The following is a 23,380-nucleotide window of genomic DNA, read 5'->3' on the forward strand; positions in this document are numbered from 1 at the left end:
AGGCACCACCATCCACCCAGGAGGTGAAGAGACCACTTGGCAGGTCAATGGGAGAAAGGAGTGTCGATGGCTCTCCCCCTCCAGGTGCCGATAGCCCCTGGTATCCCCGGGCGCTGGCTCCACCCCCCTGCTGGGTGTCTGGACTCCCTCATCCCGGACCTCCCGACCTCCAAGCGCGAGGGTCCGGACATCAAAGGAGGCCAGACCTATAACTGGGGCAGCTCCAGAGCAGGAAGGCAGTTGTATCCTGGAGTCGAGAGACACCTTGAAGAACTCATCCCTGACGGACTGCTGGCGCTGCCGCAGCCTTGCCTTGTGAACCATCTCCGAAGCCTGCTGGCGCTGCCGCGGCCCTCTGCAACGTGCCTCTTCGTCTGGACCTGCTGGCGCTGCCGCGGCCCATGCTTGTGAACCATCGCTCTTGCCTGCTGGCGCTGCCGCGGCCCCTCTGCCAAGAAGTCATCATCGTAGCCTGCTGGCGCTGCCGCGGCCCATCCTTGTGAACCATCGCTCTTGCCTGCTGGCGCTGCCGCGGCCCCTCTGCCAAGAAGTCATCATCATAGCCTGCTGGCGCTGCCGTGGCCCTCCCTACCGAGAACCATCATCCTAGCCTGCTGGCGCTGCCGCGGCCCTCCTTGCCGAGAACTATCTTCCTAGCCTGCTGGCGCTGCCGCGGCCCGACCTTTCAGACCTCCGAGCTCGAGGATTGTGAGCTCCTTCTGGCCGCCCTTGTACCGGACCGGTACCAAGACTGTCCCGCTACCCCTTACCCTTCAGAGACTAGAATTGGGAGGATCCTCGTGTCCTGCCCCCACTGTATCGTTGATAACCTTGCCTCAAGAATCCTATATAAAGTGTGCAGATCGCATCCTTGTGTGGTGTCCATTTGTGGGGGGGAAGTTACTTGTCTGTACGATCGCTAGGAGACGGCCCTCACCAGGGGCCTCTCCCCCTGTACTCGGCCCACCCTCCGGGTCCCCGTCTAACAGGGTACCACAGCCCACAGGGTACCACAGCTGAAAGGGTACCACAGCTGAGAGGATACCACAGCTGAGAATGTACCACAGCTCACAGGATACCACAGCTGAGAGGGTTCCACAGCTCATAGTGTACCACAGCTGAGAAGGGTTCCACAGCTCACAGTATACCACAGCTCAGAGGATACCACCGCTGAGAGTGTACCACAGTTCATAGGATACCACAGGTGAGAGGGTACCACAGCTGAGAGGGTACCATAGCTTATAGGATACAAAAGCTGAGAGGGTACGGCATCTGAGAGGGTACTTTAACCCACAGGATACCACAGGTGAGAGGGTACCACAGCTCACAGGATACAACAGCTGAGAGGGTACCACAGCTCACAGCATACCACAGATGAGAGGGTACCACAGCTCACATGATACCACAGCTGAGAGGGGGCTTGAGATGGCACCACAGCTCAAAGGACGCACCAGCTGAGAGGGTACTGCAGCTCACAGGATGCCACAGTTGAGAGGATACCACAGCTGAGAGGGTACCATAGCCGAGGGCACCACAGGTCACAGGATCCCACAGCTGATAGGGTAGCCCAGCTCACAGGGTACTACAACTGAGAGGGTACCACAGCTCACAAGATACCATAGCTGAGAGGATACCACAGCTGAGATGGTGCGACAGCTGAGAGGATACAGCAGCTCACAGGATACCACAGCTCACAGGATACTGCAGCTCACATGATACTGCAGGTGAGGATACCACAGCTGAGAGGGTACCGTAGCTGAGAGAATACTGCAGCTCACATGATACCACAGCTGAGAGAGTACCACAGCTGAGAGGGTATCATAGCTGGGAGAAAACCCCAGCTGAGAGGATACCACAGCTCACAGGATACCGTAGCAAAGATGATACCACAGCTGAGAGGATACAGCAGCACACAGGATACAACAGCAGAGAGGATACCACAGCTGATATTTACTACAGCAGAGAGAATACCACAGCTGAAAGCATACCACAAATGAGAGGGTACCACAGCTCACAGGATACCACAGTTGAGAGGGAACTGCAGCTCACAGAATACCACAGCTCATAGTACTGCAGCTCACAGGATACCACAGCCGAGAGGATACCACAGCTCACAGGATACCGCAGCTCACATGATACTGCAGCTCAGTAGATGAGTAGGATGTTGAGATCCTTGGCTCTTTAGTCTCTGATCGACAAAGATCACAGCTCTATTTTTGACGTTGTCAATTATCGCTTTAAACATTGCAGGATTGATTTAAGAACATCAGAAAATAACCGTTAAGATCAGTAAGTAACTCACCTCAATATTCCACCCACCAAACTAAGAACTCAACTCCATTTGACAAAGACTTCTCTCCAGATCCCAGGTGATCACCCATTAGTGATTACCTTTTGTCACAATGTCATGATTTGCATGAAGACACCAAAGCCTTTGGACAGGAGCTTGACTGCATGGGTCTCCAGCACTGTGACATTGTTTGCAAGTGATTGGGAAAGCCCTGGGGCACATACAGATATCTGACCAGTGCCTGCCGGGTGTACACATGGCATGTCTGACCACCCCCTGATGTGTGCACACAGGGCATGTCTGACCAGCTCCTGCTGGGAGCACACAAGCATTTGTGGCCAGCCCCTGCCGGGTGCCAGCTCACACAGGGCCTGCCTGACCAGGCCCTGCTGGGTGCACACAGGGCATGTCTGACCGGTCCCTAGCCCTGGTGCACATAAGGCATGTCTGACCAGCCCCTGCTAGGTGCACACAGGGCATGTCTTACCAGCCCCTGCTGGGTGCACACAGGGCATGTCTTACCAGCCCCTGCTGGGTGCACACAGGGCATGCCTGACCAGGCCCTGCTGGGTGCACACAGGGCATGTCTGACCGGTCCCTAGCCCTGGTGCACATAAGGCATGTCTGACCAGCCCCTGCTAGGTGCACACAGGGCATGTCTTACCAGCCCCTGCTGGGTGCACACAGGGCATGTCTAACCAGCCCCTGCTGGGTGCACACAGGGCATGCCTGACCAGTCCCTAGCCCTGGTGCACATAAGGCATATCTGACCAGTCCCTGCTGTGTTCACACCGGACATGTCTTACCAGCCACTAGCCCTGGTGCACACAGCGCATGTCTGATCAGTCCCTAGCCCTGGTGCACACAGACATGTCTGACCAGCCACTGTCGGGTGCCCACAGGGCATGTCTGATCGGTAAACAGACATAATATCGAATCCAAAATATCGATTGGACAAAATATCGAGTAAAAAATGTAGACTGGACAAAATATAGACTAGACAAAATATAGACAACAAAAATATCGAGTAATATCGACTAGAATAGCCAAAATATCGAATCAAAAATATAGACTAGACATAATATAGACTAGATAAAATATAGACAACAAAAATATCGAAAATAAGGTAAGTTATTAATATTTAATAATATTTGTGTAATATAAATCTGTAGCGGGTTGTGGGTTTATAGGGGAATAGGGTGGGAAGTAATTTAATTATAAATAATTAATTATGTAAATGTAATCTAATTGTTAATTAAATAATATTTGGTAATTAATTAAAATATAATTGTTAATTAATTAAAAATGAATAATTAATAAATAATTAATTTTTAGTAATTGATTTTCTGTAGCGGGTTGTGCGTTTACAGGGGAATAGGGTGGGAAGTAATTTAATTATAATTAATTAATTATGTAAATTCAATCTAATTGTTAATTAAATAATAATTGGTAATTAATTAAAATATAATTGGTAATTAATTAAAAATAAATAATTGATAAATAATTACATTTTTGTAATTTATTTTCTGTAGCGGGTTGTGTGTTTATAGGGGAATAGGGTGGGAAGTAATTTAATTTTAATTAAATAATTATGTAAATTATTTATATTTTTAAATTAATTATTAATTGGTAAATAATTAAAATATAATTGGTAATTAATTTAAAATAATTAATTGGGAATAGTAATTTTCACCCCTACGCTATCCAACGCTTTCCCTACTGTTGCACCCACTGGAGTTGGAATAGTAATTTTTACCCCTACGCTATCCAACGCTTTCCCTACTGTTGCACCCACAGGAGTGGGAATAGTAATTTTTACCCCTACGCTATCCAACGCTTTCCCTACTGTAGCACCCACTGGAGTGGGAATAGTAATTTTTACCCCTACGCTATCCAACCCTTTCCCTACTGTAGCACCCACTGGAGTGGGAATAGTAATTTTTACCCCTACGCTATCCAACGCTTTCCCTACTGTTGCACCCACTGGAGTGGGAATAGTGATTTTTACCTCTACGCTATCCAACGCTTTCCCTACTGTAGCATCCACTGGAGTGGAAATAGTAATTTTTACCCCTACGCTATCCAACGCTTTCCCTACTGTTGCACCCACTGGAGTGGGAATAGTAATTTTTACCCCTACGCTATCCAACGCTTTCCATACTGTAGCACCCACTGGAGTGGAAATAGTAATTTTTACCCCTACGCTATCCAACGCTTTCCCTACTGTAGCACCCACTGGAGTGGGAATAGTAATTTTTACCCCTACACTATCCAGCGCTTTCCCTACTGTTGCACTCTTTGGAGTGGGAATAGTAATTTTTAACCCTACGCTATCCAGCGCTTTCCCTACGGTTGCACTCTTTGGAGTGGGAATAGTAATTTTTACCCCTACGCTACTCAACGCTTTCCCTACTGTTGCACCCACTGGAGTGGGAATAGAAATTTTTACCCCTAAGCTATCCAACGCTTTCCCTACTGTTGCACCCACTGGAGTGGGAATAGTAATTTTTACCCCTACGCTATCCAACGCTTTCCCTACTGTTGCACCCACTGGATTGGGAATAGTAAATGTTACCCCTACGCTATCCAACGCTTTCCCTACTCTTGTACCCACTGAAGTGGGAATAGTAATTTTTACCCCTACGCTATCCAATGATCTCTTTAATGTAGCACCCACTGGAGTGGTTACATTAAATTTAAACCTTTTGCTATGCTATGGTAAATATATTCTATATGTTTTATTAATAACATGTATTTAAATATATATATGTATTATTATTATTAATTTTTAAAGTTACATTAATTATGTAATAATGTTACATTTATTTAATAATTTTAACAATGTTTATATTAAATATATTTAATATTATAATAGTTTTAACTTATTTTAAAGACATAAAAAAACGATATTTTGACAGTCTATATTTTTAACACTCGATATTTTAAACTCGATATTTTTGTACTTACCTTAGTGAAGATAGAAAGTCGATATTATGTCCCTCGATATTTTGTCATCGATATTATGGAAACTCGATATTTTGGCAGTAGATATTATTTCAGTGATCCGTCTGATCAGTCCCTAGCCCTTGTGCACACAGGCCATGGCTGACCAACCCCTGCTGGGAGCACACAGGGCATGTCTGACCAGCCCCTGCCGGGTGCACACAGGGCATGTCTGACCGGCCCCTGCTGGGTGCACACAGTGCATGTCTGACCAGTCCCTAGCCCTGGTGCACACAAGGCATGTCTGACCAACCCCTAGTCCTGGTGCACACAGGGCATGTCTGACCAGCCCCTTCTGGGTGCACACAGGGAATGTCTGACCGGCCCCTGCTGGGTGCACACAGTGCATGTCTGACCATTCCCTGCCATGTGCACACAAGGTATGCCTGACCAGCCCCTTTCTGGTGCTAGCTCACACAGAACATGTCTGACCAGTCCTTAGCCCTGGTGCACACAGGGCATGTCTGTCCAGTCCCTAGCCCTGGTGCATTTAGGGCATGTTTGGCAATTCATTGCCGGGTGCACACAGTTGTACTAAGTATTGGTAGAATAGCCAATAATACACAAGGAGTCCAACAAGGTACAGAACCCACCAACTCCTCCTGCAAGTATTTGTGTTTGCAAAGTGCAGCTCAAAGGCTACTTTTAACTGCCAGCCCCAGAGAAGACCAGAGTTCATTTACATACAGTAATTCGATGACTTTGGGAGTAAAACAGGTAAAATGCTCGTGCTGACCTTACTAGGGACTCAGGCCTCCATGGACAGAGGCGTCTTCATTGGTTTACTACAGTTTACCGCAGGGACCCTGGTCTGTGTATTGGTGCTCAGTCCGGTTCTACTGCGGGAAACCGCTGATGCACACTTACCCGAGAGCGCGTTCTCAGTACCTGTAGGCTGCAGTGACTCTCCTGTCCAGGGGGGGGCAGCCTTGTGTTTATCAAAGAGCCCATGTGCTATCCTCCTGGGTACAGATGGCCCCATCCTGAGAGTGACCATAAAACACTTACAAAGCCCTCTCTCCCCCAGCGAGTACCTGCCCCACCGCTCTGAGACGGATTGGTACTCACTGTCCTCCATCTCTAGCAGGCTGCAGAGGTCCACCTCTCCCCCACCACTCTGAAGTCCAAGGGTCTGACTTAATTCTTGGCGGGCGGTTACTCCGTCACAACGGTGAAGGATAGCCCGTTCTCCTAAGGATAATGTTACTTACCCAGTAAGCATCTGTTTTTGGCATGTAGGCTGTAAATTCACACGTTTTCATACTCCTGCCATCTAGTGTTGGGTCTGGATGTCTGCAGGTTGTTTTTCCTCGAAGAAGTCTTTCCACTCACGAGGTAAGGTGACTCCTCCTTTCGGTGATAGTGCGCATAGGCATCGACTCCACTGTTTAATTGTTTATCCCGCAGAGGGTGAGAATGGAGTAGGTAAGTGAAGTATGGAGATATCCACGCGTATAAATGTACGATGAAGAACTGCATTCACATGCGCCCACCCGGGGAGGCGGGTGGGCGCATGTGAATCTACAGTTCGACATGCCAAGAACAGATGCTTACTGGGTATGTAACATTATCCATTCGAGGCATGTGTGCTGTAGATACACATGCTTTGCATAGACTTTAAAGTAGTATACTCCCGAAGCAGTGGCTAACCTGCAGATGTTCTAGTTGTCTGAAAAAGTGTCTTAAGCACTGCTTGGCCTACATTAGCTGGTTGGAATGCTAATACATCTACAAAATACTGTTTAGTAAATGTGTGTGGCGTAGACCATGTTGCTACCTTACATATGTCAGCTAGATGGAGGTTACCTAAGTAGGCCACAGTAGCCCCTATTTTACGAGTGGAATGCTCTCTAGGGTGTATAGATAAAGGTTCTTTTAGCTTTTGCATAGGAGGTTTGAATGCATTTAACAATCCATCTTGAAATGCCAGATTTAGAGATAAAATTGCCCTTACGAGGTGGTGGAAAATGCGACAAACAGTTGCTTTGTTTTACAAAAATCTTGTGTCCTTTCGATATAATAAAATAACGTTCTTCTGACATAAAGTGTGTGAAGAGCTCGTTCTGCTACATAATTAGGTTGAGGGAAGAACACAGGTAGCTCAACTCATTGGTTTAGATGAAAAGCAGAGACTACTTTAGGGATGGATTTTGGGCTGGTGCGAAGAACGACCCTATCTTTATGAAGCTGAAAGAAGGGTTCTTCTAAGGTTAATGCCTGTAGCTCACCAACTCTCCTTAATGATGTGATTGCAACGAGGAAGGCAACCTTCCATGGAAGGAACTGTAAAGCACAATTGTGTAATGGTTCAAAGGGAGGACCCATGAGTCTTGTAAGTACAATGTTGAGATTCCTCACTGGTGCCGGAGGTATTCTGGGTGGTTTAACTCTTTTTAAGCCTTCCATAAAGGCTTTAATCAGAAGGACTTTGAACAGAGATAAATGCTGTTTGTTTTGCAAATATGCAGCCACTGCTGAAAAGTGGATCGAATAGATGTGTAAGCTAAATTAGATTGCTGTCGCTGCAGAAGGTAACAAAGAATGTTTTAAAATGAAGCATCCAGAGGATTAATCTTGTTGTTATTCCAATAAATAACAAATCGTTTACATTTTGCTGCATAACAAGCTCTTATAGTGGTAGGCTTTCTTGCTTTTTCAGAATAGTCATATAGTTTGGCGGCAAATTCAAGAATCCAAACTCTCCGACTCCAGGAGCCAGATCACTAAGCTGAGCTCCTTGGGGTTTGGGTGTCGGATTTCTCCATGGTTCTGAGTGAGAAGGCTGGAGGTGAGATGCAGCTTTTGATGTGGAACTACTGAGAGTTCCAGAAGTGTGGTGTATGATGGTTGACGGGCCACTGTGGAAGCAACCAAAACCAGTGTGAGCGATGTTTGCCAGAGCTTTCGAACTAGAAATGGAAGGAGTGAGAGAGGTGGAAAAACGTAGGCAAGTATCCCTGGCCAATTCATTCATAGGGCATTCATTGCCTTTCGAAAGAGGGTGTGAGAACCTGGAGGTGAAGTTTGGGCATTTTGCTTGTCCACTGTGGCAAACATATATCTATTTGTGGGAATCCCCATTTTTAAATGTATGGAAGGAGAACTTGGGGATGAAATTCCTACTCATGTATTTGTTGTCCCCTTCTGCTGAGGAGTTCAGCAATTTGATTGTTGAGTCCTGGAAGGTGTTCTCAGAGAAGATGAATTCTGTGATGAATTGCCCAGTTCCAGATGGTCTGAGAGAGGCGTGAGAGCTGGAGAGAGTGTGGCCCCCTTGTTTTTGCATAGTTCAAAGCTGTCATGTTGTCCCTGCAGACTAGAACAAGCTTGTATAGGAGATGAGACTGAAAAGCTTTTGGCGCTAGAAATAGTGCTAGAAGCTCTAGATAGTTGATGTGGAGACGTTTGTGCTTGTTGCCCCAGAGATCCTGAATTGTGTAACTGTGGAGATGGGCACCCCAACCTGTGAGAGATGCGTCTGCTGTTAGCAAGATCTGTGGAACAGGGTTGATGAAGGGTCGCCAAATAGCGAGAAACTGTTGATGTTTTCCCACACAGGTGTTTAGTGATCGGGGGGAGTGTGGGCAAGTTACTGTTTGTTGGGAGAAGGGGAGTTACACGCTGTGGCACTCTACCCCTACCTTTGGAATTGTTTCCTCCATTTTCTCCTCTAGAGGAAGAGGACTGGGTGTTGCCTTTATAAGAGTTAGCATTTGGGTCTGAAGATCTGGTTTTGGACCCTTCCGGTAAAATGAGCAGAGAAAAGAGCCTCTATGTGATGGGGATTGGAGCGCTCCCATGGACTTTGCCACTTCTGTGTCCTTTCTTCTAAAGCCTGATCCACTTCAAGATGAAATAGGTGCTACTTATCAAAGGGGGTGTTAAAAATGGACTGCTAAACCTCAGGTTAAACCCTGAAATCCTAAGCCCTGCACGCCTTCTGAGAAGAATGCTGGTATTTATCTCCCTAGCCACGGTGTCAGCAGCATCTAGAGCAAATCTGATAGAAGAGTTAGAAAGGAGTTAACCCTCCTGAACTAACTGTTGTGCTTTGCTTTTGTGTTCGTCTGGGAGATATTGGAGCAATTGCCCCATCTCATCCCAGCGTGCCCTGTTGTACCTAGCTAGCAGGCCTTGTGTGTTTGCGATGCACCTGTGGTTAGCGGCTTGAGCGGCTACTCGCTCCCCCGAGGCATCTATAAGTTTAGATTCCTTGTCTGGGGGAGAGGCATCACCCGAGGTTTGTGAATTCGCCCTTTTGCAAGCATTGGACACTTCTAGGGAGTTGAGAGGTTATTGTCCTTTGATAAACCCAGGATCAGATGGAGAAGTGTTACATTTTTTATCGACACTGGGAGTTAAAATACGTGCCCGCACAGGGATTTTGAAGATGTCATTTGCATGCCTCTTCATGCTTTCAGCAAAGGGAGTGTTTGACTTGACCTGTGTGTGGACCCAAGTGTTTCAAATAAAAAGTCTTCTTCTAGGGACTCTTTATGTATGGCCACCCCATGATACTCCGCTGCTCTAGCAATGAGCTCCTGATAAGCCACATCCTCTTCAGGTGGGGATGGCTTTGTGGGGTAAATGTCTGGGTCAGTATCACCTGGAGGGTCAATGGTGTCATCATTCCATGGGTCTAGAGGCAAATGAGTGTCTTCTTCATCAATAACAACTCCTTCAGGCTGTGTATGTGGCGATCCCTGAGCTGCTATGTGTAAGGAACCTTGAATTGGGAAATCTGGAGAAGGTGGTGGGGGGACTTGCGGGACAGAATAAGCAGGGCTGGTGGCTATGTCCTTTTTCTTCTTCAGATTTTACCTGCAGGGTCCTCTGAAGGAAGTTTGCGATTGACTGGTGTTTTGGCAGAAATATGTCCGGTATCAGGATGGATATAAATCTCCTTTGGGTGGCTTCGAGAGGCTGTCCTTTGATTTTCTCGCCAAAATAGATTTGCTTTTGGGAGCGGAAGGTTTTAACTTTGAAGAATGTTTTTGTTTTGACGCGGAGGGTTTTGTCTCCGTACCAGATTTGTCCTTGGAACCGGAGTCTTTTGGCTCTGCACCAGATCCGTCCTTCGAACCGGAGGGTTTCGGATCCGAAGTAGGCATGAGCGGATTTTGCGGATTGGCAATCCGCGAATTTGCGGATTTGCGAACTCGCAATCCGCAAAATCCGCGAATTCCCGCGAATTTGCGGATTTTTTTTTTTGTGTGTTCGCCCGTGTTTCTGCCAGTTCGCGAGGGTTTTTACAATTTCGCAATTTGCGAACTTACCTGTCGGGTCGCAAGTTTTGCGAACTTGTTGTTTCTACGTGTCCAACCTGTTTGGGACACTCTTCTTCATCACTGCCACTCTCTGTCACCACTGCCACTCTCTGACTACTCATGCCACCCTCTGGCCCACCCATGCCACCCTCTGTTTCATCACCACACCCTTTGGTTGTCCAGTGTACATTATTTTCGGCAAAGCAAAGCACACCTTCCCTGCCTCAAGTGACCTGAATTAATTTGGGGCTGATTAATGTGTCACAGAATATTTTTTTAGCTGGCACCTGCTTCCTTAGTGCGCCCTGATTAGTGATCTTTTGCACTTGCTAAGTGCTTTCATTGTTGCAAAATTAGTTACAACACCTGCCCTGCCCCAACTGACAATAATGAATTAGGGGCTGATTAATGGATTTTAACTTCCAGCCTGGCTCCTGCTTGTCTCCCTTAGCTGTAATTCATGACCTTTGTGGCATATGTGTAACTATTCTGAGGTTCAGAGCAGGGTCACATAATAGTTTCAACTGGCAACTGAACTCTGGAGGGGCCCCTCAGGAAGCACTACAGGAAATGGCTACTAATGATGTGCCTGAACTTTTGAACCTGGTAAGTAGTTACTTTCAGTTTTGCTTAGATCATATTTCTGCAATTTCGCACTTATTCGCGGGGCGCGAACTCACGCGAACAGTGCGAGCAGTGCGAGCAAAATCCGCTGCTCGCGGATTTGCGGATTTTGCAGGAAATTCGCAAATCTCGCGGATTGCGGATTTCCCGAAAATCCGCAAAATCCGCGAGCGGAACGGATTTTCCGCCCATGCCTAATCCGAAGATGATTTCGACCGACTTGATCCCGAGCCAGAAGGATTGACGATTTGTTTCAGTGGCGAGCCAGAAGGCGGGGTGTCGTAAACATTGTCTCGGTGCCCACCTTGGAAAGAAGGCAGAGGTAGTGCCATAGCCTTATGTTTTTTGGAAAAGGTTTTAGGGGGAAAGAGGTCTTCAGTACTCACGGCACTCTGTCCCGAAGGCCTGTCTTTGGAATCCAAATCAATCTTGAGTTCATAAATCAACACCTGGATGGAGTATGACTCTTCTTCTTCTGCCACCTTTGCTTCAACATTTTCATGCTCAAATTCTTTGACAAAGATATTCGGAGTGTGTTGAATGCTTTGGTGTTACATTTCTTGCCGTCGAGCCTGAAGATCACGCAAAGTTTTCTTTGTCCGAAATGACTCACAGGGGTCACACTCTTCCTCCTAGTGCTCCGGTGAGAGGCACAAATTACAAACTTGATGAAGGTCGGTGCGAGGGTACTTGGCGTAGCACTGAGGACAGAATTGGAATGGAGTTCGTTCCATCGGTAGAAGAGTGTACAGACACGGCTAAGCCAGAGGGCCGCCCCTGATATTTCTGACTGAAGTTAGTGTTTCCTGATCAATTCGATAACCGGAGAACAGGGAAACGCGTACAAGAACAATACCATCGAGGGCAGAGTGGATTGCCCACAGAGGGGAACCCAAAGAAAGGTTTCGAACCAGAGCGCAGCAATACACGTCCGAACCCAACTGCAGAAAAAAAACTGTCTAACAATGGAGTCAATGCCCATGCACACTATCACCGAAAGGAGGAGTCACCTTACCTGTTGACTGAAAAGGCTTCTTTGAAGAAAAACAACTTGCAAACATCCAGAACCAACACTAGATGGCAGGAGTATGCAAAGCATGTGTATCTGCAGCACACATGCCTCGAACATATACATTTAATTATATCCTTTGGGATTTATATTTCGTCAAACAGGATGCGTTGTGACGGAGAATAGTAATCAGGCCCTAAGTCTCTGCCCTTACGCAGAGTGATGTGCACTTACCATGCACCACCATTGTGATCCTTTGCAGACTGCAGTGAAGCATCTCTACTTCCAATTACAAGTCCCTTTGCCCCCAGAGTGAAATGATCATACCACACTGCAGTAGTAATCTCTAGTGGGCTGAGGTGACCTCAGCCCCCCTACCCCCCAGAGGGAAGTGTACCCCTCACCCTGTGTGTGAACATACCGCACTCCACCGTCATGGGCTCTGGCAGGCTGCTGTGATGTATCTGGTACTTGTAAGTCTCCTCGTCTCCTTCATGAACTTCCACCTCCATCCACATCTGGAAGGTTCCATCAGGGTTTGGTAGGATTTCATTAAACTTTGTTCGCATCTCTACGCCACCCCGGAACCATCTCACTTCCATTTCTCTGGGATAGAATCCATACACATGGCCAAGTAGAACGGTGTGGACTCCGTGCGTCATTCTGCAACTCCTGTTTCGAGGGGCAACTTCAAGGAAACCTATCAAGCAAAGTTACACAACAGTTAAACTCAGAGAATCCATTAGAGCGTGAGTGTAGAGGCAGAAATAAAGACAAGATGTTGTTGGTGTGAATGCATGGAACCAGGCATGCCATGCAGTGCTGCATACGTAAAATATCAATTTAGCCCAGAGTAAACTACACAACTGCAGTGTGACTTGCTCCTCATTCTCACCTGTATAAGTTAGTATTGCCGAGGTGGATAATGTCATCAAAGTATTGATCCACCATCCCTAACGGTCAGTGTCAATAATATTATTATAGATGTACTGATTTATAACACAGTATGCATCTTTCTGACGGCATCTAGCACGGCGGGACGTAGGTTTCTAGGTACCCAAGCATTTTCCCAAAAATTGCCATTGTGACAGTATCCTTGTGAAAAGCTTTCTAAACCTAAAATAATCCAATGTTTGTTGTAGTACACGAGGACACATTTGCACAGGTTTTTTTTCTTGGTAAGACACACTTGGTCTTTCAGTCCCCACTGAAACAATGACTCATATTTAATAATTATCTGGAGATCTACCTGCAGAGTCCTCCCTTCCTGAAAGCCCCAGGTCCCATAAACTAAACACAGGAGTTTGAAATAGCTCCATTGCACCAGCAGGTGGCACCATAGATTCGACATCAGAGCTCTGGTCAGAAAAATGTGTCTTTGAGCCACGGGCCTGTCATACTAAAGCAGCACTGGTGCAGCCGCCAAGAGCCTAGGGTCAGACCCAGAGAGCTTAAGTGCAGCATTGGTGCAGCCGCCGACAGCCTAGGGTCAGAACCAGGGAGCCGAAGGGCAGCACTGCTGCAGCCGCAGACCCAGAGAGCCGAAGGGCAGCACTGGTGCAGCAACAGACAGCCTAGGGTCAGACAAAGAGAGGTGAAGGGAAGCACTGGTGCAGTCACAGACAGCCTAGGGTCAGACCCAGAGAGCCGAAGGGCAGCACTGCTGCAGCCGCAGACCCAGAGAGACGAAGGGCAGCACTGGTGCAGTCACAGACAGCCTAGGGTCAGAACCAGAGAGCCGAAGGGCAGCACTGCTGCAGCCGCAGACCCGGAGAGCCGAAGGGCAGCACTGGTGCAGCCACAGACCCAGAGAGCCGAAGGGCAGCACTGGTGCAGCCGCAGACATCTTTTGGTCAGCGCCCATTGAGCCGAAGGGCAGCACTGGTGCAGCCGCAGACAGCCTAGGGTCAGACAAAGAGAGCCGAAGGGCAGCACTGCTGCAGCCGCAGACCCAGAGAGCCGAAGGGCAGCACTGGTGCAGCCGCCAAGAGCCTAGGGTCAGACCCAGAGAGCCGAAGGGCAGTACTGCTGCAGCCACAGACCCAGATAGCCGAAGGGCAGCACTGCTGCAGTCGCAGACCCTGAGAGCCGAAGGGCAGCACTGCTGCAGCCGCAGACCCAGAGAGCCGAAGGGCAGCACTGGTGCAGCCGCCAAGAGCCTAGGGTCAGACCCTGAGAGCCGAAGGGCAGCACTGCTGCAGCCACAGACCCAGATAGCCGAAGGGCAGCACTGCTGCAGCCGCAGACCCAGAGAGCTTAAGTGCAGCACTGATGCAGCCGCCGACAGCCTAGGGTCAGACCCAGAGAGCCGAAGGGCAGCACTGCTGCAGCCGCAGACCCGGAGAGCCGAAGGGCAGCACTGGTGCAGTCACAGACAGCCTAGGGTCAGAACCAGAGAGCTGAAGGGCAGCACTGCTGCAGCCGCAGACCCGGAGAGCCGAAGGGCAGCACTGGTGCAGCCACAGACCCAGAGAGCCGAAGGGCAGCACAGGTGCAGCCGCAGACATCTTACGGTCAGCGCCCATTGAGCCGAAGGGCAGCACTGGTGCAGCCGCAGACAGCCTAGGGTCAGACAAAGAGAGCCGAAGGGCAGCACTGGTGCAGCCGCAGACCCAGAGAGCTTAAGTGCAGCACTGGTGCAGCCGCAGACCCAGAGAGCCGAAGGGCAGCACTGCTGCAGCCGCAGACCCAGAGAGCCAAAGGGCAGCACTGGTGCAGCCACAGACATCCTAGGGTCAGACAAAGAGAGCCGAAGGGCAGCACTGGTGCAGACGCAGACCCAGAGAGCCGAAGGGCAGCACTGCTGCAGCCGCAGACCCAGAGAGCCGAAGTACAGCACTGGTGCAGCCACAGACCAAGAGAGCCGAAGGGCAGCACTGGTGCAGCCACAGACCCAGAGAGCCGAAGGGCAGCACTGGTGCAGCCGCAGACATCTTAGGGTCAGCGCCCATTGAGCCGAAGGGCAGCTCTGGTGCAGCCGCAGACAGCCTAGGGTCAGACAAAGAGAGCCGAAGGGCAGCACTGGTGCAGCCGCAGACCCTGAGAGGCGAAGGGCAGCACTGGTGCAGCCACAGACAGCCTAGGGTCAGACAAAGAGAGCCGAAGGGCAGCACTGGTGCAGCCGCAGACCCAGAGAGGCGAAGGGCAGCACTGGTGCAGCCGCAGACATCTTAGGGTCAGCGCCCATTGAGCCGAAGGGCAGCACTGGTGCAGCTGCAGGCCCAGAGAGCCGAAGGGCAGCACTGGTGCAGCCGCAGACCCAGAGAGCCGAAGGGCAGCACTGGTGCAGCCGCAGACCCAGAGAGGCGAAGGGCAGCACTGGTGCAGCCGCAGACATCTTAGGGTCAGCGCCCATTGAGCCGAAGGGCAGCACTGGTGCAGCTGTAGGCCCAGAGAGCCGAAGGGCAGCACTGGTGCAGCCGCAGACCCAGAGAGCCGAAGGGCAGCACTGGTTCAGCCGCAGACCCAGAGAGCCGAAGGGCAGCACTGGTGCAGCCGCAGACCCAGCGAGCCGAAGGGCAGCACTGGTGCAGCCGCAGACCCAGAGAGCCGAAGGGCAGCACTGGTGCAGCCGCAGACATCTTAGGGTCAGCGCCCATTGAGCCGAAGGGCAGCACTGGTGCAGCTGCAGGCCAAGAGAGCCGAAGGGCAGCACTGGTGCAGCCGCAGACCCAGAGAGCCGAAGGGCAGCACTGGTGCAGCCGCAGACATCTTAGGGTCAGCGCCCATTGAGCCGAAGGGCAGCACTGGTGCAGCCACAGACCAAGAGAGCCGAAGGGCAGCACTGGTGCAGCCACAGACCCAGAGAGCCGAAGGGCAGCACTGGTGCAGCCGCAGACATCTTAGGGTCAGCGCCCATTGAGCCGAAGGGCAGCTCTGGTGCAGCCGCAGACAGCCTAGGGTCAGACAAAGAGAGCCGAAGGGCAGCACTGGTGCAGCCGCAGACCCTGAGAGGCGAAGGGCAGCACTGGTGCAGCCACAGACAGCCTAGGGTCAGACAAAGAGAGCCGAAGGGCAGCACTGGTGCAGCCGCAGACCCAGAGAGGCGAAGGGCAGCACTGGTGCAGCCGCAGACATCTTAGGGTCAGCGCCCATTGAGCCGAAGGGCAGCACTGGTGCAGCTGCAGGCCCAGAGAGCCGAAGGGCAGCACTGGTACAGCCGCAGACCCAGAGAGCCGAAGGGCAGCACTGGTGCAGCCGCAGACCCAGAGAGGCGAAGGGCAGCACTGGTGCAGCCGCAGACATCTTAGGGTCAGCGCCCATTGAGCCGAAGGGCAGCACTGGTGCAGCTGCAGGCCCAGAGAGCCGAAGGGCAGCACTGGTGCAGCCGCAGACCCAGAGAGCCGAAGGGCAGCACTGGTTCAGCCGCAGACCCAGAGAGCCGAAGGGCAGCACTGGTGCAGCCGCAGACCCAGCGAGCCGAAGGGCAGCACTGGTGCAGCCGCAGACCCAGAGAGCCGAAGGGCAGCACTGGTGCAGCCGCAGACATCTTAGGGTCAGCGCCCATTGAGCCGAAGGGCAGCACTGGTGCAGCTGCAGGCCAAGAGAGCCGAAGGGCAGCACTGGTGCAGCCGCAGACCCAGAGAGCCGAAGGGCAGCACTGGTGCAGCTGCAGAGCACTGTACTCTGTGAGCATTGCGCACATGCATGTGTGCGCCTCTACCAGTGTCCCTGCCTGTAGGCCTCCGTGTGTCTCTGGAGCTGCGCCTGTTCAGCACTGTATTCTGTGAGCAGTAGGCGCGTGCATGTTTGCGCCTCTACTAGTGTCCCTGCCTGTGGGTCTCTTTGTGTCTCTGGAGCTGCGCCTGTTCAGCATTGTATTCTGTGAGCAGTGTGCATGCGCATGTGTGCGCCTCTTCCAGTGTCCCTGCCTGTGGGTCTATGTGTGTCTCTGGTGCTGGGTCCTTCAGCAATGTATTCTGTGAGCATTGTGCGTGTGCATGTGTGCGCCTCTACCAGTGTCCCTGCCTGTAGGCCTCTGTGTGTCTATGATGTTGCGCCTGTCCAGCACTGTATTCTGTGAGCAGTGCGCTGGTGCATATGTGTGCCTCTTCCAGTGTCCCTGCCTGTGGGTCTCTTTGTGTCTCTGGAGCTGCGCCTATTCAGCACTGTATTCTGTGAGCAGTGGGTGCGTGCATGTGTGCGCCTCTACTAGTGTCCCTGCCTCTGGGTCTTTGTGTGTCTCTGGTGCTGGGTCGTTCAGCAATGTATTCTGTGAGCAGTGCATGCGTTCATGTGTGCACCTCTACCAGTGTCCCTGCCAGTAGGCCTCCGTGTGTCTCTGATGTTGCGCCTGTTCAGCACTGTATTCTTTGAGCAGTAAGCGCATGCATGCGTGTGCCTCTTCCAGTGTCCCTGACTGTGGGTCTCTGTTTGTCTCTGGTGCTGCGCCTATTCAGCACTGTATTCTGTGAGCACTGCACGCTTGCATCTGTGCGCCTCATCCCTGCCTGTGGGTCTCCGTGTGACTCTGGTGCTGCGCCTATTCTGCACTGTATTCTGTGAGCAGTGTGCGCGTGCATGTGTGCGCCTCTACCAGTGTCCCTGCCTGTAGGCCTCTGTGTGTCTCTGATGTTACGCCTGTTCAGCACTGTATTCTTTGAACATGAACAGTGGGCACGTGCATGCGTGCACCTCTTCCAGTGTCCCTGCCTGTAGGCCTCCGTGTGTCTCTGATGTTGCGCCTGTTCAGCACTTTATTCTTTGAACAGTGAGAGCGTGCATGTGTGCGCCTCTTCTAGTGTCCCTGGCTGTGGGTCTCTGTTTGTCTCTGGTGCTGCGCCTATTCAGCACTGTATTTTGCGAGCAGTGCGCACGTGCATCTGTGCGCCTCGTCCCTGCCTGTGGGTCTCCGTGTGTCTCTGGTGCTGCACCTGTTCAGCACTGTATTTTGTGAGCAGTGCGCATGTGCATGTGTGCGCCTCTACCAGTGTCCCTGCCTGTGGGTCTCTGTGTGTCTCTGGTGCTGTGCCTGTTCAGCCCTTTATTCTGTGGGCAGTGGACGCGTGCATGTGTGCGCCTCTACCAGTGTCCCTGCCTGTGGGTTTCTGTGTGTCTCTGGTGCTGGGTCGTTCAGCAATCTATTCTGTGAGCAGTGCGCGCGTTCATGCGTGCGCCTCTTCCAGTGTCCCTGACTGTGGGTCTCTGTCTCTGGTGCTGCGCCTGTTCAGCACTGTATTCTGTGAGCAGTGCGTGCGTGCATCTGTGCACCTCGTCCCTGCCTGTGGGTCTCCATGTGTCTCTGGTGCTGCGCCTGTTCCACACTGTATTCTGTGAGCAGTGTGCGCAAGCATGTGGGCGCCTCAACCAGTGTCCCTGCCTGTGGGTCTCTGTATTTTTCTGGTGCTGCGCCTGTTCAGCACTTCATTCTGTGGGCAGTGCGAGTGTGTATGTGTGTGCCTCTACCAGTGCCCCTGCCTGTAGGCCTCCGTGTGTCTCTGATGTTGCGCAGCCTCTTACACCCAGCAGTCTGTGAGCAGTGCGCGCATGCATGTGTGCGCCTCTTCCAGTGTCCCTGCCTGTGGGTCTCCATGTGTCTCTGGTGCTGGGCCGATCAGCACTGTATTCTATGAGCAGTGTGCACATGCATGTGTGTGCCTCTACCAGTGTCCCTGCCTGTGGGTCTCCGTGTGTCTCCGGTGCTGTGCTGTTCAGCACTGTATTCTGTGAGAAGTGATCCTGTGCATGTGTGCGGCTCTGTCAGCGTCCCTGCCTGTGAGTCTTCGTGTGTCTCTGGTGCTGGGCCGTTCAGCACTGTACTCTGTGAGCATTGCGCACGTGCATCTGTGCGCCTCTACCAGTGTCCCTGCTTGTGGGCCTCTGCATGTCTCTGGTGCTGGGCCGTTCAGCCCCGTACTCTGTGAGCATTGCGCACGTACATGTGTGCACCTCTTCCATTGTCCCTGCCTGTAGGTATCTGTGTGTCTCTGTCGCTCGGCCGTTCAGCACTGTATTCTGTGAGCAGTGCGCTGGTGCAGGTGTGCGCCTCTACCAGTGTCCCTGCCTGTGGTTCTCCGTGTGTCTCTGGTGCTGGGCTGTTCAGCACTGTATTCTGTGAGCAGTGTGCGCATGCATGTGTGCGCCTCTACCAGTGTCCCTGCCTGTAGGCCTCCGTGTGTCTCTGGAGCTGCGCCTGTTCAGCACTATATTCTGTGAGCAGTGCGCTCGTGCAGGTGTGCGCCTCTACCAGTGTCCCTGCCTGTGGTTCTCCGTGTGTCTCTGGTGCTGGGCTGTTCAGCACTGTATTCTGTGAGCAGTGTGCCCGTACATGTGTGCACCTCTACCAGTGTCCCTGCCTGACGGTCTCCGTGTGTCTCTGGTGCTGCGCCTCTTCAGCACTGTATTCTGTGAGCAGTGAGCGCGTGTATGTGTGTGCTTCTTCCAGTGTCCCTGACAGTGGGACTCCGTGTGTCTCTATCGCTGGACCATTCAGCACTGCATTATGGGAGTAGTGCACGCCTCTACTAGTGTCCCTGCTTGACAGCCTCAGTGTGTCTCTGGTGCTGCGCCTGTTCAGCACTGTATTCTGTGAGCAGTGAGCGCGTGCATGCGTGCGCCTCTTCCAGTGTCCCTGACTGTGGGTCTCCGTGTGTCTCTAGTGCTGCGCCTGTTCAGCACTGTATTCTGTGAGCAGTGCGTGTGTGCATGTGTGCGCCTCTACCAGTGTCCCTGTCTGTAGGCCTCTGTGTGTCTCTGGTGTTGGATCGATCAGCACTGTATTCTGTGAGCAGTGCACACGTGCATGTGTGCGTCTACACCAGTCTCCCCGCCTGTGGGTCTCCCTATGTCTCTGGTGCTGCGCCTGTTCAGCACTGTATTCTGTGAGCAGTGCGCGTGTGCATGTGTGCGCCTCTGCCAGTGTCCCTGTCTGTAGACCTCCGTGTGTCTCTGGTGTTGGATCGTTCAGCACTGTATTCTGAGAGCAGTGCGCGCGTGCATGTGTGCGTCTCTTCCAGTGTCCCTGCCTGTGGGTCTCCTTGTGTCTATGGAGCTGTGCTTCTTCAGCACTGTATTCTGTGAGCAGTGTGAGCGTGCATGTGTGCGCCTCTACCAGTGTCCCTCCCTGTAGGTCTCCGTGTGTCTCTGTCGCTGGGCCGTTCAGCACTGTATTCTGTGAGTAGTGCGCGCGTGCATGTGTGCGCCTCTACCAGTGGCCCTGCCTGTCGGTTTCCGTGTGTCTCTGGTGCTGCACCTGTTTAGCACTGTATTCTGTAAACAGTGAGCGCGTGCATGCGTGCGCCTCTTCCAGTGTCCCTGACTATGGGTCTCTGTGTTTCTCTGGTGCTGCGCTTGTTCAGCACAGTATTCTGTGATTAGTGAGCGTGTGCATGCGTGCACCTCTACCAGTGTCCCTGCCTGTAGGCTTCCGCATGTCTCTGATGTTGTGCAGCTTCTTAACCTCTTCGACGCTCATGACGAGCTCAGCTCGTCATGAGTTACGCCTCTCTTACGCTCATGACGAGCTGAGCTTGTCATGAACCGCGGGTTTTTAAAAAAGTCAGCGCACAGCGGGAAAACCCGCCGCGTGCATGGAGTTAAACACAGTAGTCTGTGAGCATTGCACGTGTGCATGTGAGCGACTCTTCCAGTGTCCCTTCCTGTGGGTCTCTGTGTGTCTCTGGTGCTGAGCCTGTTCAGCACTGTATTCTGTGAGCCTTGCGCGCGCTGCATGTGTGTGCCTCTACCAGTGTCCCTGCATGTAGGCCTCCGTGTGTCTCTGGTGCTGGGCCGTTCAGCACTGTATTCTTTGAACAGTGCAAGCATTGATACGTGTGCCTCTACCAGTGTCTTTGCCTGTGGGTCTCCGTGTGTCTCTGGTGCTGGGCCGTTCAGCACTGTACTCTCTGAGCATTGCGCGTGTGCACGTGTGGGCCTCTACCCATGTTCCTCTTGCATGCCTGTGGGTCTCAGTGGGTCTCAGGTGCTGCGCCTGTTCAGCACTGTACTCTGAGAGCATTGCATGCGTGCATGTGTGCATCTCTTCCATTGTCCCTTCTTGTAGGCCTCCGTGTGTCTCTGATGCTCAATCAATCAATCAGGGGTTTATATAGCGCGCTACTCACCCATGAGGGTCTCAAGGAGGTGTGGGGTGGCGGCAACGGGTCAGTCGCAGAGCCGGGTCTTGAGGTCCTTCTTGAACGTGTGCAGGGTGGGGAAGTGTCTGATGTTCACGGGGAGCTCGTTTCAGGTTTCCGCTGCGATGTAATCAAAAGCTCTCCCACTGGTTCTCTTTCTGCAGATGCGGGGAACCTCTGCCAAGGTGAGGTCAGCAGAGCGGACGTTCCTCTTGGGTACGTGGAAGGATAGTCTCTTGTTGAGGTGATTGGGTCCGATGTCATTGAGGTATTTGTAGGCAAGGGTGATGAGTTTGAAGGTGACCCTCTTTTCAACCGGGAGCCAGTGGAGGCCTCATATGGGTTTGGTTATGTGCTCATGGCGCAGAGTCCCGAGGATGAGTCTGGCAGTAGCGTTCTGGATTGTTTGTTGTATGCAGAGAAAAGTTTTGTTGATTCCGGCATAGAGGGTGTTGCCGTAGTCCAGCCTGCTAGTGATGAATGCCTGGGTGACGGTTCTTCTGCAGATCCATTTGAAAATCTTATGGAGGATGCATAGGCAGTTGAAGCTGGTGGAGGCAACAGTGTTGATCTGGCGGTTCATGGAGAGGGAGAAGTTAAGGATGATGCAGAGGTTCCGAGCGGGGTCTGTAGTGGTGGACGGCTCCCGAGGTTGGGTGGCCACCAGGTGTTGTCCCAGGCGGTGGTGAGAGGACCGAGGATGAGGATCTCGGTTTTCTCTGAGTTCAGCTTCAGGCAGCTGTCCTTCATCCAGGCTGCCACGTTCTTCATTCCTTCCTCGAAGCAGAGTCTGGTGTCTTTGGGATTCTTCGTGAGCGAGAGGATGAGTTGGGTGTCGTCGGCGTAGGATACGATGTTGAGCCCATGCTGTCTGACGATGGCGGGGAGGGCAGCCATATAAGTGTTGAAGAGAGTGGGGCTGAGAGATGATCCCTGGGGTACTCTGCAGCTGATTTCCGTGGGTTTGGAGAGTAAGGGCGGGAGTCGGATCCCCTGGGTCCAGTCGGAGCGGAAGGATCAGATCCAGTCGAGGGCAGCTCCTTGTATTCCTGCGTCATGAAGTCTAGCAGCGAGAGTGCAATGTGAGACAGCGTCAAAAACTGCGGAAAGGTCAAGAAGGATGAGGGCCGTGGTGTGTCCCTGGTCCATTAACATGCAGATGTCATCCGTGGCTGCGAGGAGGGCGGTATCAGTGCTGTGGTTGCTGTGGAATCCAGACTGAGAGGCATCCAGGATGGAGTTCTCTTCTATAAAAGTCGTCAGCTGGGTGTTTACGATTCTCTCGATGACTTTGGCGGCAAAGGGGAGGTGAGAGATGGGCAGATAGTTTTTCAGGTCTTTAGGGTTGGCTGTAGGTTTCTTGAGGAGGGGTTTTACCTCTGCCAGTTTCCAGTCATCTGGGCGGATGCCTGACCTGAGGGAGGCGTTGATCGTTCGACCTATTTCGGGTGCGATGGCGGCGGTTCTGTGGAATACGTGCAGTGGGCAGGGTCCGTTGGGGCTCCTGAGTGGGTTTTCTTCATGGTCGCGGTGATGAGTTCGATGGTCGCGAGGTCCCAGGATGTGATGGTAGTTTTGTCGGCGGCAGTGGGTTTGGGGTGTGGTGTTCACTGTAGGTTCGTTCAAGTTGTCGTAGAGGGCCTTGTTCTTCAGATGAATGTAGGAGCTGAACAGAGTTCCTGGGTGGGTGGGACGTCCGTGGTGGGTTTGGCGAACTTCTGTATGACGTTGAACAGTTGCTTGGCGTTGGTTACGTAGTTCTGGATTTTGTCTCTTACGAAGGTCCGTTTGGTGTCTATTATGTGTTGGTGGCTATCCTTCAGGGCGCTCTTGTATTTGTTCCGCGATTCCGTGGTTCTCAGGTTTCGCCATGTTTTCTCCAGGCATCTGCAGGATTTTCTGGCTTCTTGATGCTGCACCTGTTCAGCACTGTACTCTGTGAGCATTGCGCGCGTGCATTTGTGCATCTGTCCCAGTGCCCTCTGCCTGTAGGCCTCTGTGTGACCCTGGTTCTGCACCTGTTCAGCATAGCACTGCACTCTGTGAGCATTGTGTGCAAGCATCAGTGTCCCTCTGTCCCTGCCTGTAGGCCTCTGTGTGTCCCTGGTTCTGC

At 51.8% G+C, this 23,380-nt stretch overlaps 1 protein-coding gene across 1 annotated transcript in view; it reads right to left on the reverse strand.

Moving 5' to 3' along the window:
* The window catches only part of LOC147710024 (major histocompatibility complex class I-related protein 1-like), a 176,094-nt gene that overhangs the window by 53,062 nt on the left and 99,652 nt on the right, over nt 1-23,380 (reverse strand). The window contains exon 4 of the mRNA XM_086920696.1: nt 12,615-12,893. Coding sequence (XP_086776822.1) covers nt 12,615-12,893 — 279 coding nt within the window. The remainder of the gene's footprint in view (nt 1-12,614; nt 12,894-23,380) is intronic.

This window comes from Lissotriton vulgaris, chromosome 5, assembly GCF_964263255.1.
Source record: "Lissotriton vulgaris chromosome 5, aLisVul1.2, whole genome shotgun sequence".
NCBI classification, from domain to species: domain Eukaryota; kingdom Metazoa; phylum Chordata; class Amphibia; order Caudata; family Salamandridae; genus Lissotriton; species Lissotriton vulgaris.